Source organism: Lipotes vexillifer, unplaced genomic scaffold (genome assembly GCF_000442215.2).
Source record: "Lipotes vexillifer unplaced genomic scaffold, Lipotes_vexillifer_v1.1 scaffold365, whole genome shotgun sequence".
NCBI lineage: Eukaryota > Metazoa > Chordata > Mammalia > Artiodactyla > Lipotidae > Lipotes > Lipotes vexillifer.
In genome coordinates this window covers 1,382,852-1,400,747 of record NW_006781263.1, presented here as the reverse complement: position 1 = coordinate 1,400,747, position 17,896 = coordinate 1,382,852, and the positions used below count along the sequence as shown (strand labels likewise).

Below are 17,896 nucleotides of genomic sequence, written 5' to 3'. Positions count from 1 at the left end.
TAAAGGCTGTTAAAGTTTAAAAATGTGCATTCATTCAAGAAGTGCACGTTTTCAGTGTGGAGTTAAGATCTGTATGTACATAACAGAGAACAGCGCAAGAGGCAGGTCAGATGTCCACACGCATGATGTAGGAACAAAGGCCCACGAGGACCACTGGGGCCTGGGCGGCTCAGGGCGGGGCTGACCGAGCAGTCACCTCAGACTGGATGGTTCAATGAGTTGAAGGCAGTGGCCGTAGATGGTTCCTGAGGGAGATTAGGTTTGGCAAGGTTCAAGGCAGTCTCCAGCAGGCAGGCTGGGCGGGTGGAGTGTGTCAGGAGGGCGGTTCTGATCCTTGGGTCACTCCACCAGAAACTTGTCTCCTAACTGCTATTTTTCAGGCTACCTTGTGTGATCATTTGTTGGTCATGAAATCAATGTAGTGGGTCAAGAGCCAGTATTTTTTAAAAAATTAATGAAATAGAGTAAAATAGAACAGACCAAAAAAATTCACAGCACAGTGCATATTGTAAGAATTAGTATTTCTTTGTGAAACTTCTGACTTATTTTTGTCCATACTACATACACAAATGCATATATCCTTATGGAAAATGTCTTACTTAGGTTATGATCTGAAATGAAAGTACTGCTCTAAAGGATGTTTGTTCACTAGGTTGTTTTGTTGGTAGTTTGGTTTTATTTTAAAGAGCAACTTTATTTTTATTAAAAAAAAGATGAATTCATTAGATAAAGATAGTATCTTTCTATAGATATAAGTATAGTGTAGAAAGCCAAAAACAAATCACTGAAACACTGCCATCCAAGTAACTGTTATCAGTGTTAGAAGAGCATCATTCTAGGTATTCCTCTGTGTGTATAGATGGCTGCTGGCCTGGCAGCATGAGAGACCAGCAGAGAGGACAGGGTGAGACAGGATATGAACAGACAGGAAGCAGCCTGGTGGACGGTTAGACAGTAGGGCTTACAGATGAGCTGATAGACATAAACGAACTGGCAGGCAGGTGTAGAACAGACAGGAAGGTGCAGACTGGCCAGCTAGCAGAGGTGGAGATAAGCGGGAAGGTGTAGCCAGACAGGTGGGTAGGTGCAGGTAGACGGGCAGACAGAGGTAGAATTTGGCTGGCAGGGATGGGTAGACAGGCAGGCAGGCAGCCATGGACAGAAACAGGCGAATTAGACAGAGGTTGACCAAGGTGAAGGCTGGGGCCACGACAGATGTGTGGAAGTGGCAGGGGTGGGGGGGGGGGCCTCCGAATAGCTTTATGAAAATAGAAACCTTTATTTTTTTTTTTTTTTTTTTGTGGTACGCGGGCCTCTCACTGTTGTGGCCTCTCCCGTTGCGGAGCACAGGCTCTGGACGTGCAGGCTCAGCGGCCATGGCTCACGGGCCCAGCCAGTCCACGGCATGTGGGATCTTCCCGGACCGGGACACGAACCCGCATCCCCTGCATCGGCAGGCGGACTCTCAACCACTGCGCCACCAGGGAGGCCCTGGAACCTTTAATTCTGAATGAATCTTTAATGCAGTTTTAATGAGTAGTCCTGAATTTTATTTTTACCTGAATTTAACAGAAGAAAAGACAGCAAACCTGAAGGAATTATTGAAATTCCAGTAAATATTCCTTTACCACAAGAAATATTAATTGCTAGAAGACATGTCTATAATAAAAAGATTATAATAGCATTAAAATATTGGAATCACTTTTTACCTGCATGTTTTAATGTTAGATGGTACTTGATTTCTTCTTATGAAACATGAAGAGTGTAGCAGCCTTGTATTTTTTTGAGCCTCCTCTCCCCATCTGCTGATTTCATTATATTATAAATTTATAATATGATGAATATATAAATATTCATCATATTATAAATCTATATTTGCGGTTGGTTTTGGAATCCTGATGGGCAGAGGTATTTAATCTTGGTTCTGTATTTTGACAGATTTGTTCCTCCTGGTGTCCACAGCCCTAAAATACTTGCTTTGATTGACTTCTTGGTTGGTCTCGTTTTGTCACTGAGTGGTGTTTTCAAGGAGGTGTACTGGCAGCTCTATTCCCTGAGTTCTACTTATTTATTTATTGAACTATAGTTGATTTACAATATTGTGTTAGTTTCAGGTATACAGCAAAGTGACTCAGTTTTATATATATATATACATATATATATATACATATAAAACATATATTACATAGAATATAACATATAGAATATAACACATAGAATATGGAATATAGAATATATATGACATACATAATACAGAATATAGAATACAGAAGATATATATATATATATATATATATATATATATATTCTTTTTCTGATTCTTTTCCATTATAGGTTATTATCAATACAAGATACTGAATGTAGTTCCCTGTGCTATACAGTAAATCCTTGTTGTTTATCTACCTTGAGTCCTTTTGTGATGCGTAATGTTTTCTTTTTGCTTTTGCACATGAACAGTAGTTTAGCTGGGTATAATAATTTCAGGTCACTTTCTTCCTCTTAGGAATTTATACATCAAAACTTTTCTAGACAAACCAATCAGAAGAGGCAAGAAAACCTCACAAGGATTTCAGTTATACAATTGAGACTTTAGAATGAATATGTTTAAAGAAGTAAAAGACAAGCTTGAAAATGTTTGCAGAAAACAAGAAACCATAGCAGATGACTAAGCAGATATGAATAGGAAGAAAATAGAACTTCTAATGATGAAAAAAATGTAATAATTGAAATATTAAAGGAAAACTTCAATGGGTAGGTTTAATAGCAGATTAGATACAGCTGAAGAGGGAATGCATTTGATAACAGGTCTGAAGAAATTCTCCTGAATGCACCTTGGAGAGACAAAGAGAGGAAGGGTATGAGAGGTTGAGACGTGGAGGAGAGCGAGAAGGTCTGATGTATGTGTTCATCTCTCTTCTATCCTTGTTATTTTTATTTTTTATTTTTTTGCGGTACGCGGGCCTCTCACTGTTGTGGCCTCTCCCATTGCGGAGCACAGGCTCCAGACGCGCAGGCTCAGCGGCCATGGCTCACGGGCCCAGCCGCTCTGCAACATGTGGGATCTTCCCGGACCAGGGCACGAACCCATGTCCCCTGCATGGGCAGGCGGACTCTCAACCACTGCGCCACCAGGGAAGCCCTATCCTTGTTATTTTTGTCGGCTCTTTCCTCAGCTGAGAAATATCCTACTCTGACTTTGGGTTTGTCTGTGTTCACAGTTTATCAGTATTTGATATATATGAATATGAATTTTACTAAGTAAAATTCTTAGTTGCAATACAGATTTAGAATTATTATATGTTCCTTTGAATTGAATCTTTTATCATTAAGAACTTTCTTTTTCTCTAGTAATGCCTTTTTTTTTTTTTTTTTTGCCTCAAAGTTGTTCTTGCCTGTTTGGAATATAGCTCTCCAGTTTTCTTTTGGTTAGTATTTTCATGGTGATCTTTTTCTAACTTTTTGCTTTCAACGTCCCCTTTTCATATGTTTTGGATGTCCTCTTATAAGTGACATGTGGTCTTTTTAATAGTTTTTAAAATCCAACCTTATAATCTCCATCTTTTGATTGGAGCATTATTGCGTTTACATTTAATGTAACAACTGCTATAATTGTGTTTACATCTACTATCTTACTTTCTACTTTCTGTCTTAATTTTTTCAGGCTGATTACATTTAGCATCCTATTTTTCTCCTCTTGATAAGTATTTTTATACTCATTTGTAATACTTTAAGCATTAACAATCATCCCTAACTTAAAATCTAGCTAATTTCAACTTTTACCTCTCGGTATGCATTTTAGTTCCATTTACTCCTTCTCAGTTTATATACCACTGTTATGTATGTGTATGCCATTTAATGCTGTATTATGAATATATAATATGTATTTATATACACAAATATATATATCATCTCTTTCAGAACTACTATAATTATTTTATCCAGTTTTATTCTTTTTATTCATATATATTCATATATATATTATTCATTTAGATTTATCCAAATAATGACCATTTTTATTGCACTTTATTTCTTCCCAAATCTCTGACCTGGAATTATTTTCCTTCTGCTTAAAGAATAACTTTTAGTATATCCCTTTGATTAGGTCTCTTGGTAAAAGTTTTCTCATTTTCTTATCTGAAAATGACTTTGTTTTGCTTTTATTTTTGAAATATTTCTTTATGGATGTCAGATTCTATTTTGGCAGCTGTTTTCTTTCTGCACATTGAATATTTTGTTCCATTGGTTTTTGGCTTTCATTGTTTCTTTGAGAAGTTATGCTAAGTCATGTGGTTATTCCTTTGGAAGAAATGTGTCTTTTTTCCCCCTGGCTCCTTGTAAGATTTTCAGATTGTCTTTGGTTTTCAGCAGTCTTAGTGTAACATACTTTGAATGTATCCTGCTTGTGTTTCTTTGTGATTCTTGAATCTGTGGCTTGATGTGTTTTATCATTTTGGGTAAAATTCTCAGCCATTCTATCTTCAGATATTGTTTCTGCTGCTTTTGACTCATTCTTTCCTTCTGCGTCTCCAGCCATGGGAAGGATAGTCTTTGCCTTGCGTTCTCTCTCACCTCTCTTCTGATGGAGCCATCCTCTGTCTCTCTGTGCTTCATTCTGTATATTTTCATCGGATTCTTTTTTCCAGTTTACTCTTCAGCTGCATCCATCCTATTGTCAGCCATTTACATTGGGCTTTTCATTTGGCTTATTTTATTTTTCAATTTCATATACATCTTTTTCTGATACTTTACCTAGATCTCTTATATGTTTAAATTATTATCTATTTTTAATGTGATTTTATTAATGTTGATTTCTTTTCTCACATTTCTGATTTTTTTATTAATGTGCTGTATATCATATTAATCAGACTGTGCAAATAATTTTGGTTTTACTATGCTTTTATTTTCCTCCAGAGGGGACTTATATTTGCTTCTGGGAGGAAGGTAATATTGAATTTGGGTTACATAGTTGTCTACATTTGGATTCTGATCACCTTAAACAAAAATTCTTTGTGCAGATGTGTAAGAGGATTTTTAAATGTTAAAAAGTTCACATAAGTATGCATAATGCTACAACTGGCCAGTTGGACAACTGACTCTCAAAAAAGGAAGGGAGGAAAGGAAGGAGGAAAGAAAGAAGGAAGGGAAAGGAAGAAAGAGAAAGGAAAGGAAAGGGGAAGGCAAAAAAAGACAAAAGAAAGAAAACAAAAGCCCTGGTTGGTAACATTTGCCAACTTCTGTATTTCCACTACTCCCACTATGGCCAATTCAAGTTACCAACACAGCGTCACTGAATGTGAACTTGGGAAGAGACATGACAACTGGCTGTACTGTAATCTCTACCGTCTCATCATCTATTTCTCATTTGTGGGGAAAGGTTCTCAGTTGTACAATTATTATTGTTCATACAGCGAATTAATATATCTCTATAGGTATGCGTTTTGGTTATTTTGTGGAAAAAAAATTGCATTTTGTTTTCTGGCCCAATTACACAATTGGCCCAATTGAAGCAACTGCCGTAAACACAATTGTCTTTTTTCCTCAGATAAGTTTGGTGTGCACAGGAACATGTGGCCCTGTGTAGTCTGTGTTTCAAAGGAAAGTCTGAGATTGGTGCTGGGTGTTGAAAATATCTGTTGGGCTCATTGGTGACCAGAGCTTGTGTTAAAGGGAGTTTCTCTTATCATTTTAGGCATTTTTGCTGCCTTCCTGTGACATAGCTGTAAGCAGAAAAGTAGTTCAAGTGTACAGAAAGTGGATCCTCCAGGACAAACCTGTGTTCATGGAGGAACCAGACATAAAAGAAGTTGCCCAAGAAGATGCTGAAAAATTCGGACTTTCAGAGACTGATAACAAGCAGGTAATATTTTATCACTTATTGTTTGAGTTGGGAGCATCTATATTAAAATATAAAGCAAAGTATTCTGCTCAGTCAAGGGTTGCAGTCAGGCCACCTCTTTGTTGTCAGCTCTGTTGCTCTAGGGTTGCTGAGTTCCATGAGCGCCTGCCTCAGGGAGGCTGCTTCTGTTCTCTGTTCAAGGTCCTCTGCCACATCCTAAGCTCAGGCTTGGCCACATGTGCGTGGCAGCTTCTTTATTCACTACTGCATGAGAGTATTTGAATAAGCCAATATACTTTGCATGTCTCTGTATGAGACTAAAAATGTCACTGCCATATCATTGATATGCTTAAATAAGTAATATTCACTTAACTAAATTTAGAATGTTTTGGCAGACTTTCCTTGTACAGTGGCCATACCAGCAACAGTCCAATGTGACACACATACCAGCAACAGTCCAATGTGACACACAATATTAATAAGTGAAGTGAGCCTTGCTTCAGGGCTGGGTGCTGTTCTCAGAGAGGGGTGCTATCAGGATGGACCTTTCATTCCATGTTAGATAAAGCCACAGGTGCGAGTGGGCCTCTACTTGACACACACAAAAAACTTAGGTCCTATTTATATTTCTGGCATGCTATTTTGACATCTATTCTGAGAATTATTTCTAAAAGTGGGTGTTTGTCATGGCAATTAACACCAAGAATTAAAAAATACTTGCAGCCAAAGGTATATCACCTGTAAATATCTACATTAATTCCCTAATTTGATTTTTCAATATTGAAGTCATCTTAATAACTAGTCATGAGATCAAAACAAATGAACTGTCATGTTCACTGGGTCACTGGACAAACGTTATCTATTCCTTCAGCACATACTAAGTGCTAAGCACCATTTTAGGTGATGGAGGTAGAATGGTGAACACAATAGAAGAGACTTGCCTTCTAGAACCTGTAATCTCATGAATTCTGGGGAGCGTAAGGAACTAAATACACAACACGTGCTTCTCCCCACTCTGTTGACTGATTGTTATTTTCTAAAGACCTCATCTGAAAGTTCTGGTCACAAGCGATCTTCCAGTTGGGGGCGAACTTATTCTTTCACGAGTGCTGTGAGCAGAGGGTGTGTGACCGAAGAGGAGAATAAGAACGTGAAGGCTGGGGCCCAGGCTATGCTGCAGGTATGCGCCAGCCACAGACGGGAAGGCTCCCGGATGGAGTCAGCTTGAACATTTTGTTTATTGGGGGTGACATCGTATAAAGTATGGTGATATTTTTAGCTATCCATCAGTAAACAGCCCTTAAATTCTCATGCTAAGTTTTCTTTCTGCTTGCCCACCTTCAATTTATAAAGATTTTTTTTGTTGTTGTTAGTCAGAGAAGACATCTGAACTGGTTGCAGTTTTTTGAGAGGGATTGTTATACAGTGAATATATGACTGAGATTTCAACCTTAAAAGTATCTTCTTTTTATTTATTTATTTGGAGTATAATCGCTTTACAATTTAAAGCAATTTTATTTTATTTATTGGAGTATATTGGAGTATAATTGGAGTATAATTGCTTTATTGGAGTATAATTGCTTTACAATGGTGTGTTAGTTTCTGCTTTATAACAAGGTGAATCAGCTGTACGTATACATATGTGCCCATATCTCCTCTGTCTTGCGTCTCCTTCCCACCCTCCCTATCTCACCCCTCTAGGTGGTCACAAAGCACCAAGCTGATCTCCCTGTGCTATGCGGCTGCTTCCCACTAGCTATCTATTTTACATTTGGTAGTGTATATATGTCCATGCCACTCTCTCACTTCGTCCCAGATTACCCTTCCCACTCCCTGTGTCCTCAAGTCCGTTCTCTACGTCTGCGTCTTTATTCCTGTCCTGCCCCTAGGTTCTTCAGAACCATTTTTTTTTTTTTTTTTTTTAGATTCCATGTATATGTGTTAGCATACGGTATTTGTTTTTCTCTTTCTGACTGACTTCACTCTGTATGACAGACTCTAGGTCCATCCACCTCACTACAAATAACTCAATTTCTATTCTTTTTACGGCTGAGTAATATGCCATGGTATATATGTGCCACATTCTGAACACATATGGGTAGTGAGTTACCTGGATTCTAATTTATAAGACAAACTTGGTGATTATATAATCTTATAAGTAATATTCCTCTTAAAAATTGCCTGTGTTTATGAAGAATGATGATTAATGAAGTAATTTTTAGATATTTATCTGAATGAATATATGAAATACCATTTGGGAACATTGGAAAAAGCAGCTTTGGTTTATCACTCAGTCTCCCCAGATCTCAGGATTTTATCTCAAAAATGGAGATTTATCTCAAAAAAAAAAGATTACCTCTTGGGTTGCACCCAGTGTGAAGGTTGTTAGAAGTATAAGTGAAAACACAGGGTCCCTCTCTTTCCCCTGATCCCTGGCACCCCACCCTCCTCCCCATATCCATATCCACGTTCATCTGTGTCCAGTTAGGCATCCCACACAGAGGCTGGGCGTAGGGTCTGGGGCAGGAAGGCATGGTACCCAGTTTTCAGTGATACCAGGTTTCTGTCATCTGTCTCTTGAGAGGATTCCTTATCGTGGGATCCTTTTTGTTTTCTAGTTAATTGGCAGTTTAATATACTTTAATTAATGAATTTTCTCATTTTTCATTGAAAATCAGCAAATAATTTGAAAATCAGCAAATAATATTAGCTTTAAAAAACTCAAGATGAGTTTACTTGAATAGCTTCAGAGAACTTTGGCGCAGCTCCTAAATGTCACCTGTGCGCCCACCAGAGCAATGGTTGCAGGAGTCCCCGCCCCGCCCCCTCCCCACAGAGCATCCTATAGTTGGCCAGTGGGGGTTGCAGGTGCCTGTTATTTCCCTGAATTCAGGTGAGTTATTTATTCTCTAGAAGGAGAACTTACATCCCCTTGGCTGAGCCAAGAAAAAGAATTCCTACTTGATTATAGCTCTACAGTTGTAAAAAATACTTAGTTTGGATTTAGATAGCTGTTTTTGTTCTCATTTTATCAAGTACCTTGGTCCTTGATTTGGTTAATGAGGAAAACATGGCCAAATGGAGGTTTGATAAGAGTACTGTTTTATAGTTGCTTCTGACAGGTACAGTTTGGACATATTCATTTTGTTGATTTATTTTTATCCTAACTGATACTAACATGGTAATAAATAGTCATGGAGTCAACATTTTTGATGTTGTTTTGAAAGTAAAATGAAAGAAATATAATATATGAAGACTCCTCACTTTTACTTTGGAGTATACAAAGGTTTAAAATTAAATCAAGGAGCCAAGTACATTGAATTAAAAAGGATCTGTATTGTAGTATACCATCTATGGCATACTTCTTTAAAAGACATAGTCACTAAAGCTATAGTTCGCTAGTCAAAAGGTTCTTTATTTTCATTTTTCTTACTCGAAGCTTAGTAAATCTTCACAAGTGCTGTTATCATCTGTTATCAACTATTATAGTGCTGATTTTGTGATTCTTCCTAGAAAATTGGGACACGATACATTTTTAATCTTGCACAAAATTATCTCAGAGGCTGTCATCATTTTAGTTCGCCCACTTGACTTTTGAGTGTGCTCATTTCAGTTCCTCCGGTCAGTTTGTGCATCTATTTTGAGATGCTGTGTTAATGGATTTCGTCCACAAGTGAGACAGCTCTGTTTGTCCCCAGATCATTGGTGTCTGTGCTGTTGAATGGAGAGGAGCACTAAGAGGGACTGTAGGTCTAGAAGGTGGAGAAGCTCCACCCTTGGCACCGGGTTGACAGCGGAGAATGTCCTGACTCTGTGTAAATGATGACACGTTGTTATGCCGCAGCAGTGCCCCCGGGCAGTGCCTCCCTACAGGGTAGCCTGGATCCGTGCTCCCCACAATTCTCTAACGATGGTACAGGACAGGGGGCTTGTATCCTAAAGGCAGAGTGTAGAGCAGTTGGCGTACTTTCTAAATTTTGTTGGAAATCTCAGTTTTTATCCTAAGAATTTCCTTAGGTTTTGTATTCTGCTGCATATTGTATTTCTCATATTGAAAACCCATGCTCCTGGAAGGTGTGCAGTGTTGGCCACACGCCTTTGCCCCTTTGCTGGCGGCCCTTTGGGTGGTACTGTCTGCCTCCTGTCAGCAAGGCCTTCATGTCAGCAAAGCTGGAGACTCAACAAGAGCCAGGTCGTTCTTTCCAGCTGCTGTCTGACCCAGGGCCCCTACCCTCTCTGCCGGCCCCCCAAGGTTCCTCACCCACAGGCAATGATCCTGTCTTATCTTTTTAAAAAAAATTTTGCGGGGGTGTCAAAAAGAAATCTGCAGAAGCCTTTTTGATTCATAAATTTCTAAATCTGCAATATTAATGTGTAATAGCAATAATTTTTCTAGAAAAGGTCTTTCAAGGATCAGTATTTAAGTAATTCTAAGGGGTGAACTAGAATAAATTTGAGTATGTGTTGGTACCACTTGTCTTATTGAAATAGCTCAAAGGTGAAATTAATATCATTCCCTTTATACAAAATTTGTTCAGGTTTATCTGTTTAATTATATCTTCTCATGTAAAATTTGTTGGTTCTAAGGTATTTTTGACAAATGCTGCAAACGTCTTTTTGCTGGAACCGTGTGTGGAAGTTCCCATGCTCTTGAAGGAGCAAGTTGATGCATGTAAAGCTGTTCTGATTATTTTTAGGAGCATGATAATGGAGCTTACAATGAATAAAAAGACATGGTGAGTATCTTTTCAATTAATTAACATTGTAAAACAGATGTTTCTGTTTTCAACGAAATAATTAAAATGCTAAAGCCTCTGTTTATTAAATAGCTCTACAAAGTGAAGGATGAGATGATAATCAGTCTTTTGTAACAGAATTATGAAGTATCCAGCACTTTGATAGTTCATTTATTTTCATTATTGGTTTTTTTTGTTTTTTTTTTTTGCGGTATGTGGGCCTCTCACTGCTGTGGCCTCTCCCGCCGCGGAGCACAGGCTCCGGACGAGCAGGCCCAACGGCCACGGCCCACGGGCCCAGCCGCTCCACGGCACGTGGGATCCTCCCAGACCGGGGCACAAACCCGCATCCCCTGCATCAGCAGGCGGACTCCCAACGACTATTTTCATTATTGGTTTTTTTTGTTTTTTTTTTTGCGGTATGTGGGCCTCTCACTGCTGTGGCCTCTCCCGCCGCGGAGCACAGGCTCCGGACGAGCAGGCCCAACGGCCACGGCCCACGGGCCCAGCCGCTCCACGGCACGTGGGATCCTCCCAGACCGGGGCACAAACCCGCATCCCCTGCATCAGCAGGCGGACTCCCAACGACTATTTTCATTATTGGTTTTAAAAAAAGTTGTCAAATTAAGAGTAAGTAGTCATATTACTTAATAGTAGTTTTTCCCATTTTAAACTGTCATCAGTTTGTGGAAAAGTAGTAACTGACGTTTCATAATATCATTCTTCATAATCCCAGGAGGGTTGGTTAATTGCTCCAGAATACTTTTAACTGATTTGATTGTTTTAAATTTGAAGTTTTAAATTCATTTTAGAAAAACAGTTATTTTAAGTGATAAGTTGTCAGAGTGCAGTGAAAAATATAGTGGCGTCATTAAAATACACTTATGTGAAGTGTCTTCCTCCTGGTCGTTCAGTTTTGTTTGGTGTCTTTGTGTTTATAATGTCCCAGAGGTAAGCAGTGCATTAGAGTTTCCCGTGATGAGTGTCTGCACATCCGTCCAGCTCCTAAGGTTTGGGGAGTGGGGGGCAGCCTCTCCCTTCTGCTTCTCCAGTCCGGTCCTTGCAGGTTCCTCCCTCCCAGGCAGCACCCTCCCTACCTGCCTGGCAGGGGTCAGCACCCTCAGACCTGGGCTGGTGGCACCTGCCTCCCGGAAATGCTTGGGGTCCCCGTTCCCAGGCCTGTGCTCTGGAGGCTGGAGCCAGTGCCCAGGGAGCCGTGGGGATGAGGTGGGACTGAGCCCGCGGGGCCTCCAGGGCCTTGCGTCCAGCCCTTTTCCTTCTCAGATGAGGGAGAGCGGGCCCAGAGGGGGAGCGGGCCCAGAGGAAGCCGGCGGGCAGAAGGTGCACAAATACAGGAACCACAGTTGTCAAAATGATCATTTGAAGCCATACCTTCCGGTGTCATCTTTCCCAGACTTTTAAACTGAGCACTATTTGCCGAGAAGCTGTTGCTAAAGCGTCACAGGGATGAACAAGGCAATTTAAACAAAGTTAAAAGCTGTGTCAATAATGTTGAAAGCAATGAGAAATGCTGGAAGCTTTCAACTGAAATATCTGCTCCTCATACCCGTTGTATCAAGTGTTTTTGATGCTTTTTTTTTCCTTTGAAAACGCTATGAATTCTGTATACCAGTGTATCAGTAATATTTTGATATTTTTGATAATCTTTTTTGGGGTGAAAATTCTAGGAAATAAAATTAAACAATGCTTCTCTGTTTCTTTAATAATTCAGAGATTTCCAGGTAAAACTATAAAAAATCAAAATATAGGAATAGATGAAAATACTCACTGAAAAAAAAAGAATAAAGTCAGTAGAGCGTAGACCAGGGATGTGATCTATTTCCCTAGCAGATTTTCCTGTGTATTGAAGTACCAGACGATCAGTGAATTCCCTCCCTCCCTCCCTCCCTCCCTTCTTTCATCTGGTAAATAACTAGGGAGCTTCTACTGTGAGGATAGAGGGTAAACTAGACAGACAGGGTCCCTGCCCTCCCGAGGCATCCGTCCTCATAGGCCTGAGAGATGCGATGAACACAGAAGTGGGGTCGGGTGGGGTTCAGTGCTAAGAACCGTGGAGCTGGTTGTGGGGGGGGCAGTGTGGAGGGTGGGAAGGCCTCTCTGAGCGGAGCCCAGAGGGAAGAGCATCCCCATGAGGAGGAACTGCAGGTCACAGCTGGTGGGTTCCGGGAAGGACGAGATGGCGGCCAGTGCAGTGGGGGGCGCCCCAGGCCAAGGGGCACAGGGCCCCATGGGCTGCAGGAAGGTCCCCGCTACCTCTGCTTCTGAGCAAGAGTGTGACATGACCCGATTTATGTTTCCAAAAGATCTCTGGCTGCCGCGTGGAGAGAGACAGTGCCTGTAGCGCAGACTCTGTGGTGGTAGATAACGGTGGCTGAGAGCAGGCTGTAGCCCGGCAGGTGCCGAGTAGTGGCCCCCAAAGAGGGGATAGCCAGTGTTAGTGAGTAGGTGTGCAAGGAGATGGGGGCAAAGTAGAGAACAAAGAGGCAGCAAGAGCCGCTCCTCTACCACTCGGGCAGCACACATGGGCCGTCCTGGGCTCGCTCTTCAGGCAGGTCCCCTTTGAGAGGAGTGACCAGAGTTATTGTTTCTCAAAACACAAAGAAACAAGCGGAGGTCCGAACTGTTAGCAAAGATTTTTCCAAACTGGAGGTAGTTTTCCACCCCCCATTCTCTTCCAGGAGACTCCGTGTGGGAATGTTTTGGTTCCCAAGCTTTCTTAGGTTCAGAAGTTAAACCTGCCCTGTGTCTGTGTTGGTCTTTGCCTCCAGCAGGTCTGCATTTTTGGTAACAGTTCCCATGACTGAGGTTTTATTTGAAAGTTACTACGTTTCTTGTTCTTATGTTCGCACGATGGGTGTGGAAGGGGCTGTTTTTCCTTGTCTTGAGCATCACACAACGTGCGCAGCAGAGGCGACCCTGGGTGCAGCCCTCCCCTCCCCCTGTGACAGGGCCCGGGGGACGCTGGCCGGGGTGAGCGCAGGCTGTCCCAGCCCTGGGCCATTTCTCCCCTCATCCTCCTCAAAGTCGCCGGCTGCTCCAGGCATGCATGCCCCGATCCTCTGGCCGCACAGCTCTAGTCCTGAGCCTGCAGGGTCCATGGGTAGGGGGCCGGGCAGGCAGGCAGAGCAGAACACAGTGGGAACGGGCACCTGCAGAAACCAGGACGGAAGTCAGACAGGGTCAGCCACGAGGAGGGCAGGAGACCCTGGAGAAGTTTAATGAGATCCAGCATCGTGTTAAGAGAAAACATTGTTCTCAGAAATGTGAGAAAACTATAAAGGAACCATGATTTGAGATCTCATTATCCGACCTGGACCAGATTACTTTGTCCACTTCTTGGTTTTATCACTGAAGAGCCAGGTCAAGGAGGAAGTTACAGAGATGAGCGAACGGTTCGTGCTCAAGACCTCGAAGAACTAGTTAAAGGGACCGGGGTGATTTCCCTCCATTAACAGACGATAACGTGTTCTCCTTTTGCGTGGCATCTGGGGGAAGATTTGAAGAATGTAACTCAGCTGTGAGAGAGAAGAATGCCCTTTGGCTGTGCTAGAGAACTTACCGTCATCATCACAATTAGCGGTGCTATTTTGTGCGTCTAGTGTTTTATACCCTTTAAAGACTTTTTACATAAAACGCCATCTCCGGGACTTCCCTGGTGGCGCACTGGTTAAGAATCCGCCTGCCAGCGCAGGGGACACGGGTTCGAGCCCTGGTCCGGGAAGATCCCACGTCCCGTGGAGCAACTAAGCCCGTGCGCCATAACTACTGAGCCCACGTGCCACAGCTACTGAAGGCCATGCGCCTAGACCCGTGCTCTGCAACAAGAGAAGCCACCGCAATGAGAAGCTCGCGCACTGCAACGAAGAGTAGCCCCTGTTTGCTGCAACTAGAGAAAGCCCGCACGCAGTAATGAAGACCCAACACAGCCAAAAAAAAAAAAAAAAAAAAAAAAAAACACGGTCCGATGGAGACCTTGTGACTGCGGTTCCGAGGGGTGCCCTGTTTGCAGAGTCAGGATCTTCCAGGCACAAAGCTCTGTGCCCTAAGTGTCCAGTGGTGACCTTTCCCAGCCCTCTTACCTGTGGGAGTGCTGTGGAGCGCGGCCACCCGCCACTGCTGATGGAAGAACTCCCCAGGACGAGGACCAGAAAGTCCATGTTGTTTACTGTCACACAGAGAGATAGGGAGGCCGCTCAGTTTAAGTAAAATAATGGATGTGAAAGTTTGAGAGTGCTGCATAAGTTCAGTAGGCACAGTTCTCCCCGTGTGCCGTAGGTGCTGGCACACGTGGAGAAAACACGTCACCTCCATTTTTACAAGGGGGGGGGGTCAAGCTGGGATGAGACCTGGGTTGTCCTGTCTACTGATGTGGGCACAGGAGGCGTATTTTTAGAACTGTGGTAACATAAGCTAGCTTATTTTGATAAGTATGGTATTCATTATGTAATGGGCATTTAGATACTTCTGAATGATATGTGATTATCAATTTTGCTGAATCCTTAAGAGAATTTCTTGTACCTATAAATGTAAGTGCTTTGGAGATGTGATTAATAATATGAGCTTTTATTTTGGGTGGCCCAGGGAACAGATGTTGCAAATACTACTCAGGATAACAGAAGCTATCATGCAGAAGCCAAAGGATAAACAAATAAAGGACTTGTTTGCCCAGAGCTTGGCAGGGTTACTGTTTAGGGTAAGTCTTTTTTATTAAAACACTGCAAATGCAAGAAATGAATCAGATTTTACAGCAAATTAGTTTTAATCACTGAGAATTTCAAGAGTAAAATTAGACTAACTTTAAATTTCTAGAAATTTAATTAGAAAATTTCCTTATTAGCTTTGTCTTGAAGGTTGTAATCTTGTCTTTACAATTAGTGCTGGTCTTCTTTTAGGCCTTCCCACCTTTCTGCCATCTACTTCCTCTTTTGATTTGCTTAAGGTTGCTAGAAATTAGGAAGATGACAAGAGCTGATGCCTTGGTGTTGGGCCAGGTAGATTTGAAGAGGTGAAGGATGGACAGAGCATGGGTATAGGAATAGGGTGGGAGAGGTTCGGACTAGAGATAAACGTGTGAGGGCCATTGATGTGCTGAGCGATTGTGTTTAAAGCCACAGGGCTGGGTGGGATCACCTGGGGAGGGAGAGTGTGTCAGAGAGAAGAGGGCCATCTGCTGATGGTCAGATGGAGAGGGCCAGCCACAGATGCTGAGGAATGGTGGCCAGTGAGCTGGGTGGGTAACTAGGGGCACATGTGTCCTAGATGCCCTGAGAGCAGTGTTGAGTAAGAGGAGACAGCCAAGTCGACTGTTGGCTTTGCCAAGATGTTGGTGGCTGAGAATGTTCTAGGGGAATGAGGCCCACCTGGAGTGGATGGAGGAGAAAGTGAGAGCTGGGCAGTGGAGGTCCCAGCTAGAGTCATGGCTTTGCAGAGGGAATGGTGTGGAAGGGAGGGGGGAGGAGGGGGTGAGCTGGAGCCAGCGGGGGTGTGGGGAGCAGGGTTTCAGGAAGGTGGCGGTAAAGTATGCTCGCTCACCAGGGATGATCCAGGGAGGGAGAGTAGCATCGTCTGGGACAGAGAGGACCTCGGAGGTGAAGTCCTGGACCAGGTGAGGAGCCGGGTTGGCCTTCAGTGGGAGCGGAGAGCCAAGGAGATGGCTGCGGTTCCTGCATCTCATGGCGAGAAGGGTCCAGCGCAGGAGTCTCTGACGTCACCCTGAGGGGCAGAGAGGAGAAGGGACTGACGGCCTGGAAAGAAGTTGAAAGGGTCCTGAGGGCGGCAGCCTGTTGCAGCATTGCTCTTTTCTAGAATCACTAGTATTTATGGAATGCATAGTAGTTATGAAATATTTCTGACAGAGAAGAGTGTGAAAGAATGTGACGTTCTATCCAATAAAGGCCATGGTCCAGTGGATGGGCCTGACTTCGAGTAATCCAACGGGAGAATGAGGGTGGACCATCAGCTGGGGTGGCACTGCAGGGAGAGGTGGCTGCCCTCCTTGGGGACTGGAAGGTGGTTTTGGAGGTTGTGTGTTAAGAGCATATCCAGAATACAGGTAGGTTCTGTGGGTGCAAGTGACAAAAAAGAGAAGTTAGTGCTCTAAATCAAGCCAAATGTTCCCTTTGTAGCAAGAGAACCCAGCTGTTCATATCAATTTTGAACAGTTTACTATGACTGAATGATCTTGATCTGATGAGAAACGTAGGAAAGGCTGCAGAAATAATTGGCATGAACTCAGTTAACCCCTCGTGGTATAATCACCTTTAGTCTGATTACCTTGCCTTCACTGGATGGGTGAAGTGGTCTGCACACGCTTCTGTGTGTCCAACTTGGCTGTGCTCTTGCCTGTAGGGTGGCACTGACCACCTGCCCTGCGGTCTGCCTGGACAGACAGACCCTCCGCTCACCTTGCTCTGACTCTGGAGCATCTCACTGTTCGACCTTCCTGACCTCCCCTTCTTGATGGGACTGGAGCTGCCATGTGACATGGACGGGGGCCGGGCTTAGGCCGGCGGGTGCCTGGGCCCCACTCCTCACCAGTTGTCTAGTCCCACATGTATTGTGGGTCTTGGAATTAGAGTGAGAACTTGTCACTAGACTAAGCAAGAGTGTATTGTGGAGTGTGGTTTCTTTTTGTTTGGTTTTGGTTTGGGGAGGGGGGCAGAATCCTCCTCATTAATGGAGAAGTCTTGTCAGATCTTACTCGAAGATTAGTTTTGAGTCCATGATTAATAATGATTTTGATGTCGTTGTTGTTATTATTTTAGCAGTGGTTCAGTGCATCCAGAGGAATGCTTCCATTAATTAAGAGCTAACCATAAAGTAGCAGAGAGAAGATGTGCTTTTTAGACTTAGACAGATTCTGGGTTCTGACCCCAGCTCTGGTACTTCCTGGCTTTTGTGGCCTTGAGCAAATCACTTCATCTTTCTGAGTCATGTCCCTAATCTGCCACAATCAGGAAAGGGCTCCTTCCTACCTTCCAGGGTTGTTGGAAGAATAAGAGAGGATGCACCTGGGATTTATGATCATCTGTTGACCTCCCAAGTCCTTTTGTGAGAAGCCCAGGAGGAGGGAAATGTGAAAGGTCAGGGCAGATCTGCCAGGCAGTCAAGCGGCTCCATCTTAGTCCCATCCTACAATTAAAATGTGCTGTCTGGGCTTCCCTGGTGGCGCAATGGTTGAGAGTCTGGCTGATGCAGCAGGGGACGCGGGTTCGTGCCCCGGTCTGGGAGGATCCCACATGCCATGAAGCGGCTGGGCCCGTGAGCCATGGCCGCTGAGCCTGTGTGTCTGGAGCCTGTGCTC

General features: G+C 43.0%; 1 protein-coding gene across 1 annotated transcript in view; it reads left to right on the top strand.

The window, feature by feature from the left end:
• The window catches only part of RALGAPA2 (Ral GTPase activating protein catalytic subunit alpha 2), a 284,753-nt gene that overhangs the window by 76,433 nt on the left and 190,424 nt on the right, over nt 1-17,896 (top strand). Inside the window, exons 11-14 of the mRNA XM_007454538.1 lie at nt 5,690-5,857; nt 6,879-7,016; nt 10,424-10,572; nt 15,175-15,286. Coding sequence (XP_007454600.1) covers nt 5,690-5,857; nt 6,879-7,016; nt 10,424-10,572; nt 15,175-15,286 — 567 coding nt within the window. The remainder of the gene's footprint in view (nt 1-5,689; nt 5,858-6,878; nt 7,017-10,423; nt 10,573-15,174; nt 15,287-17,896) is intronic.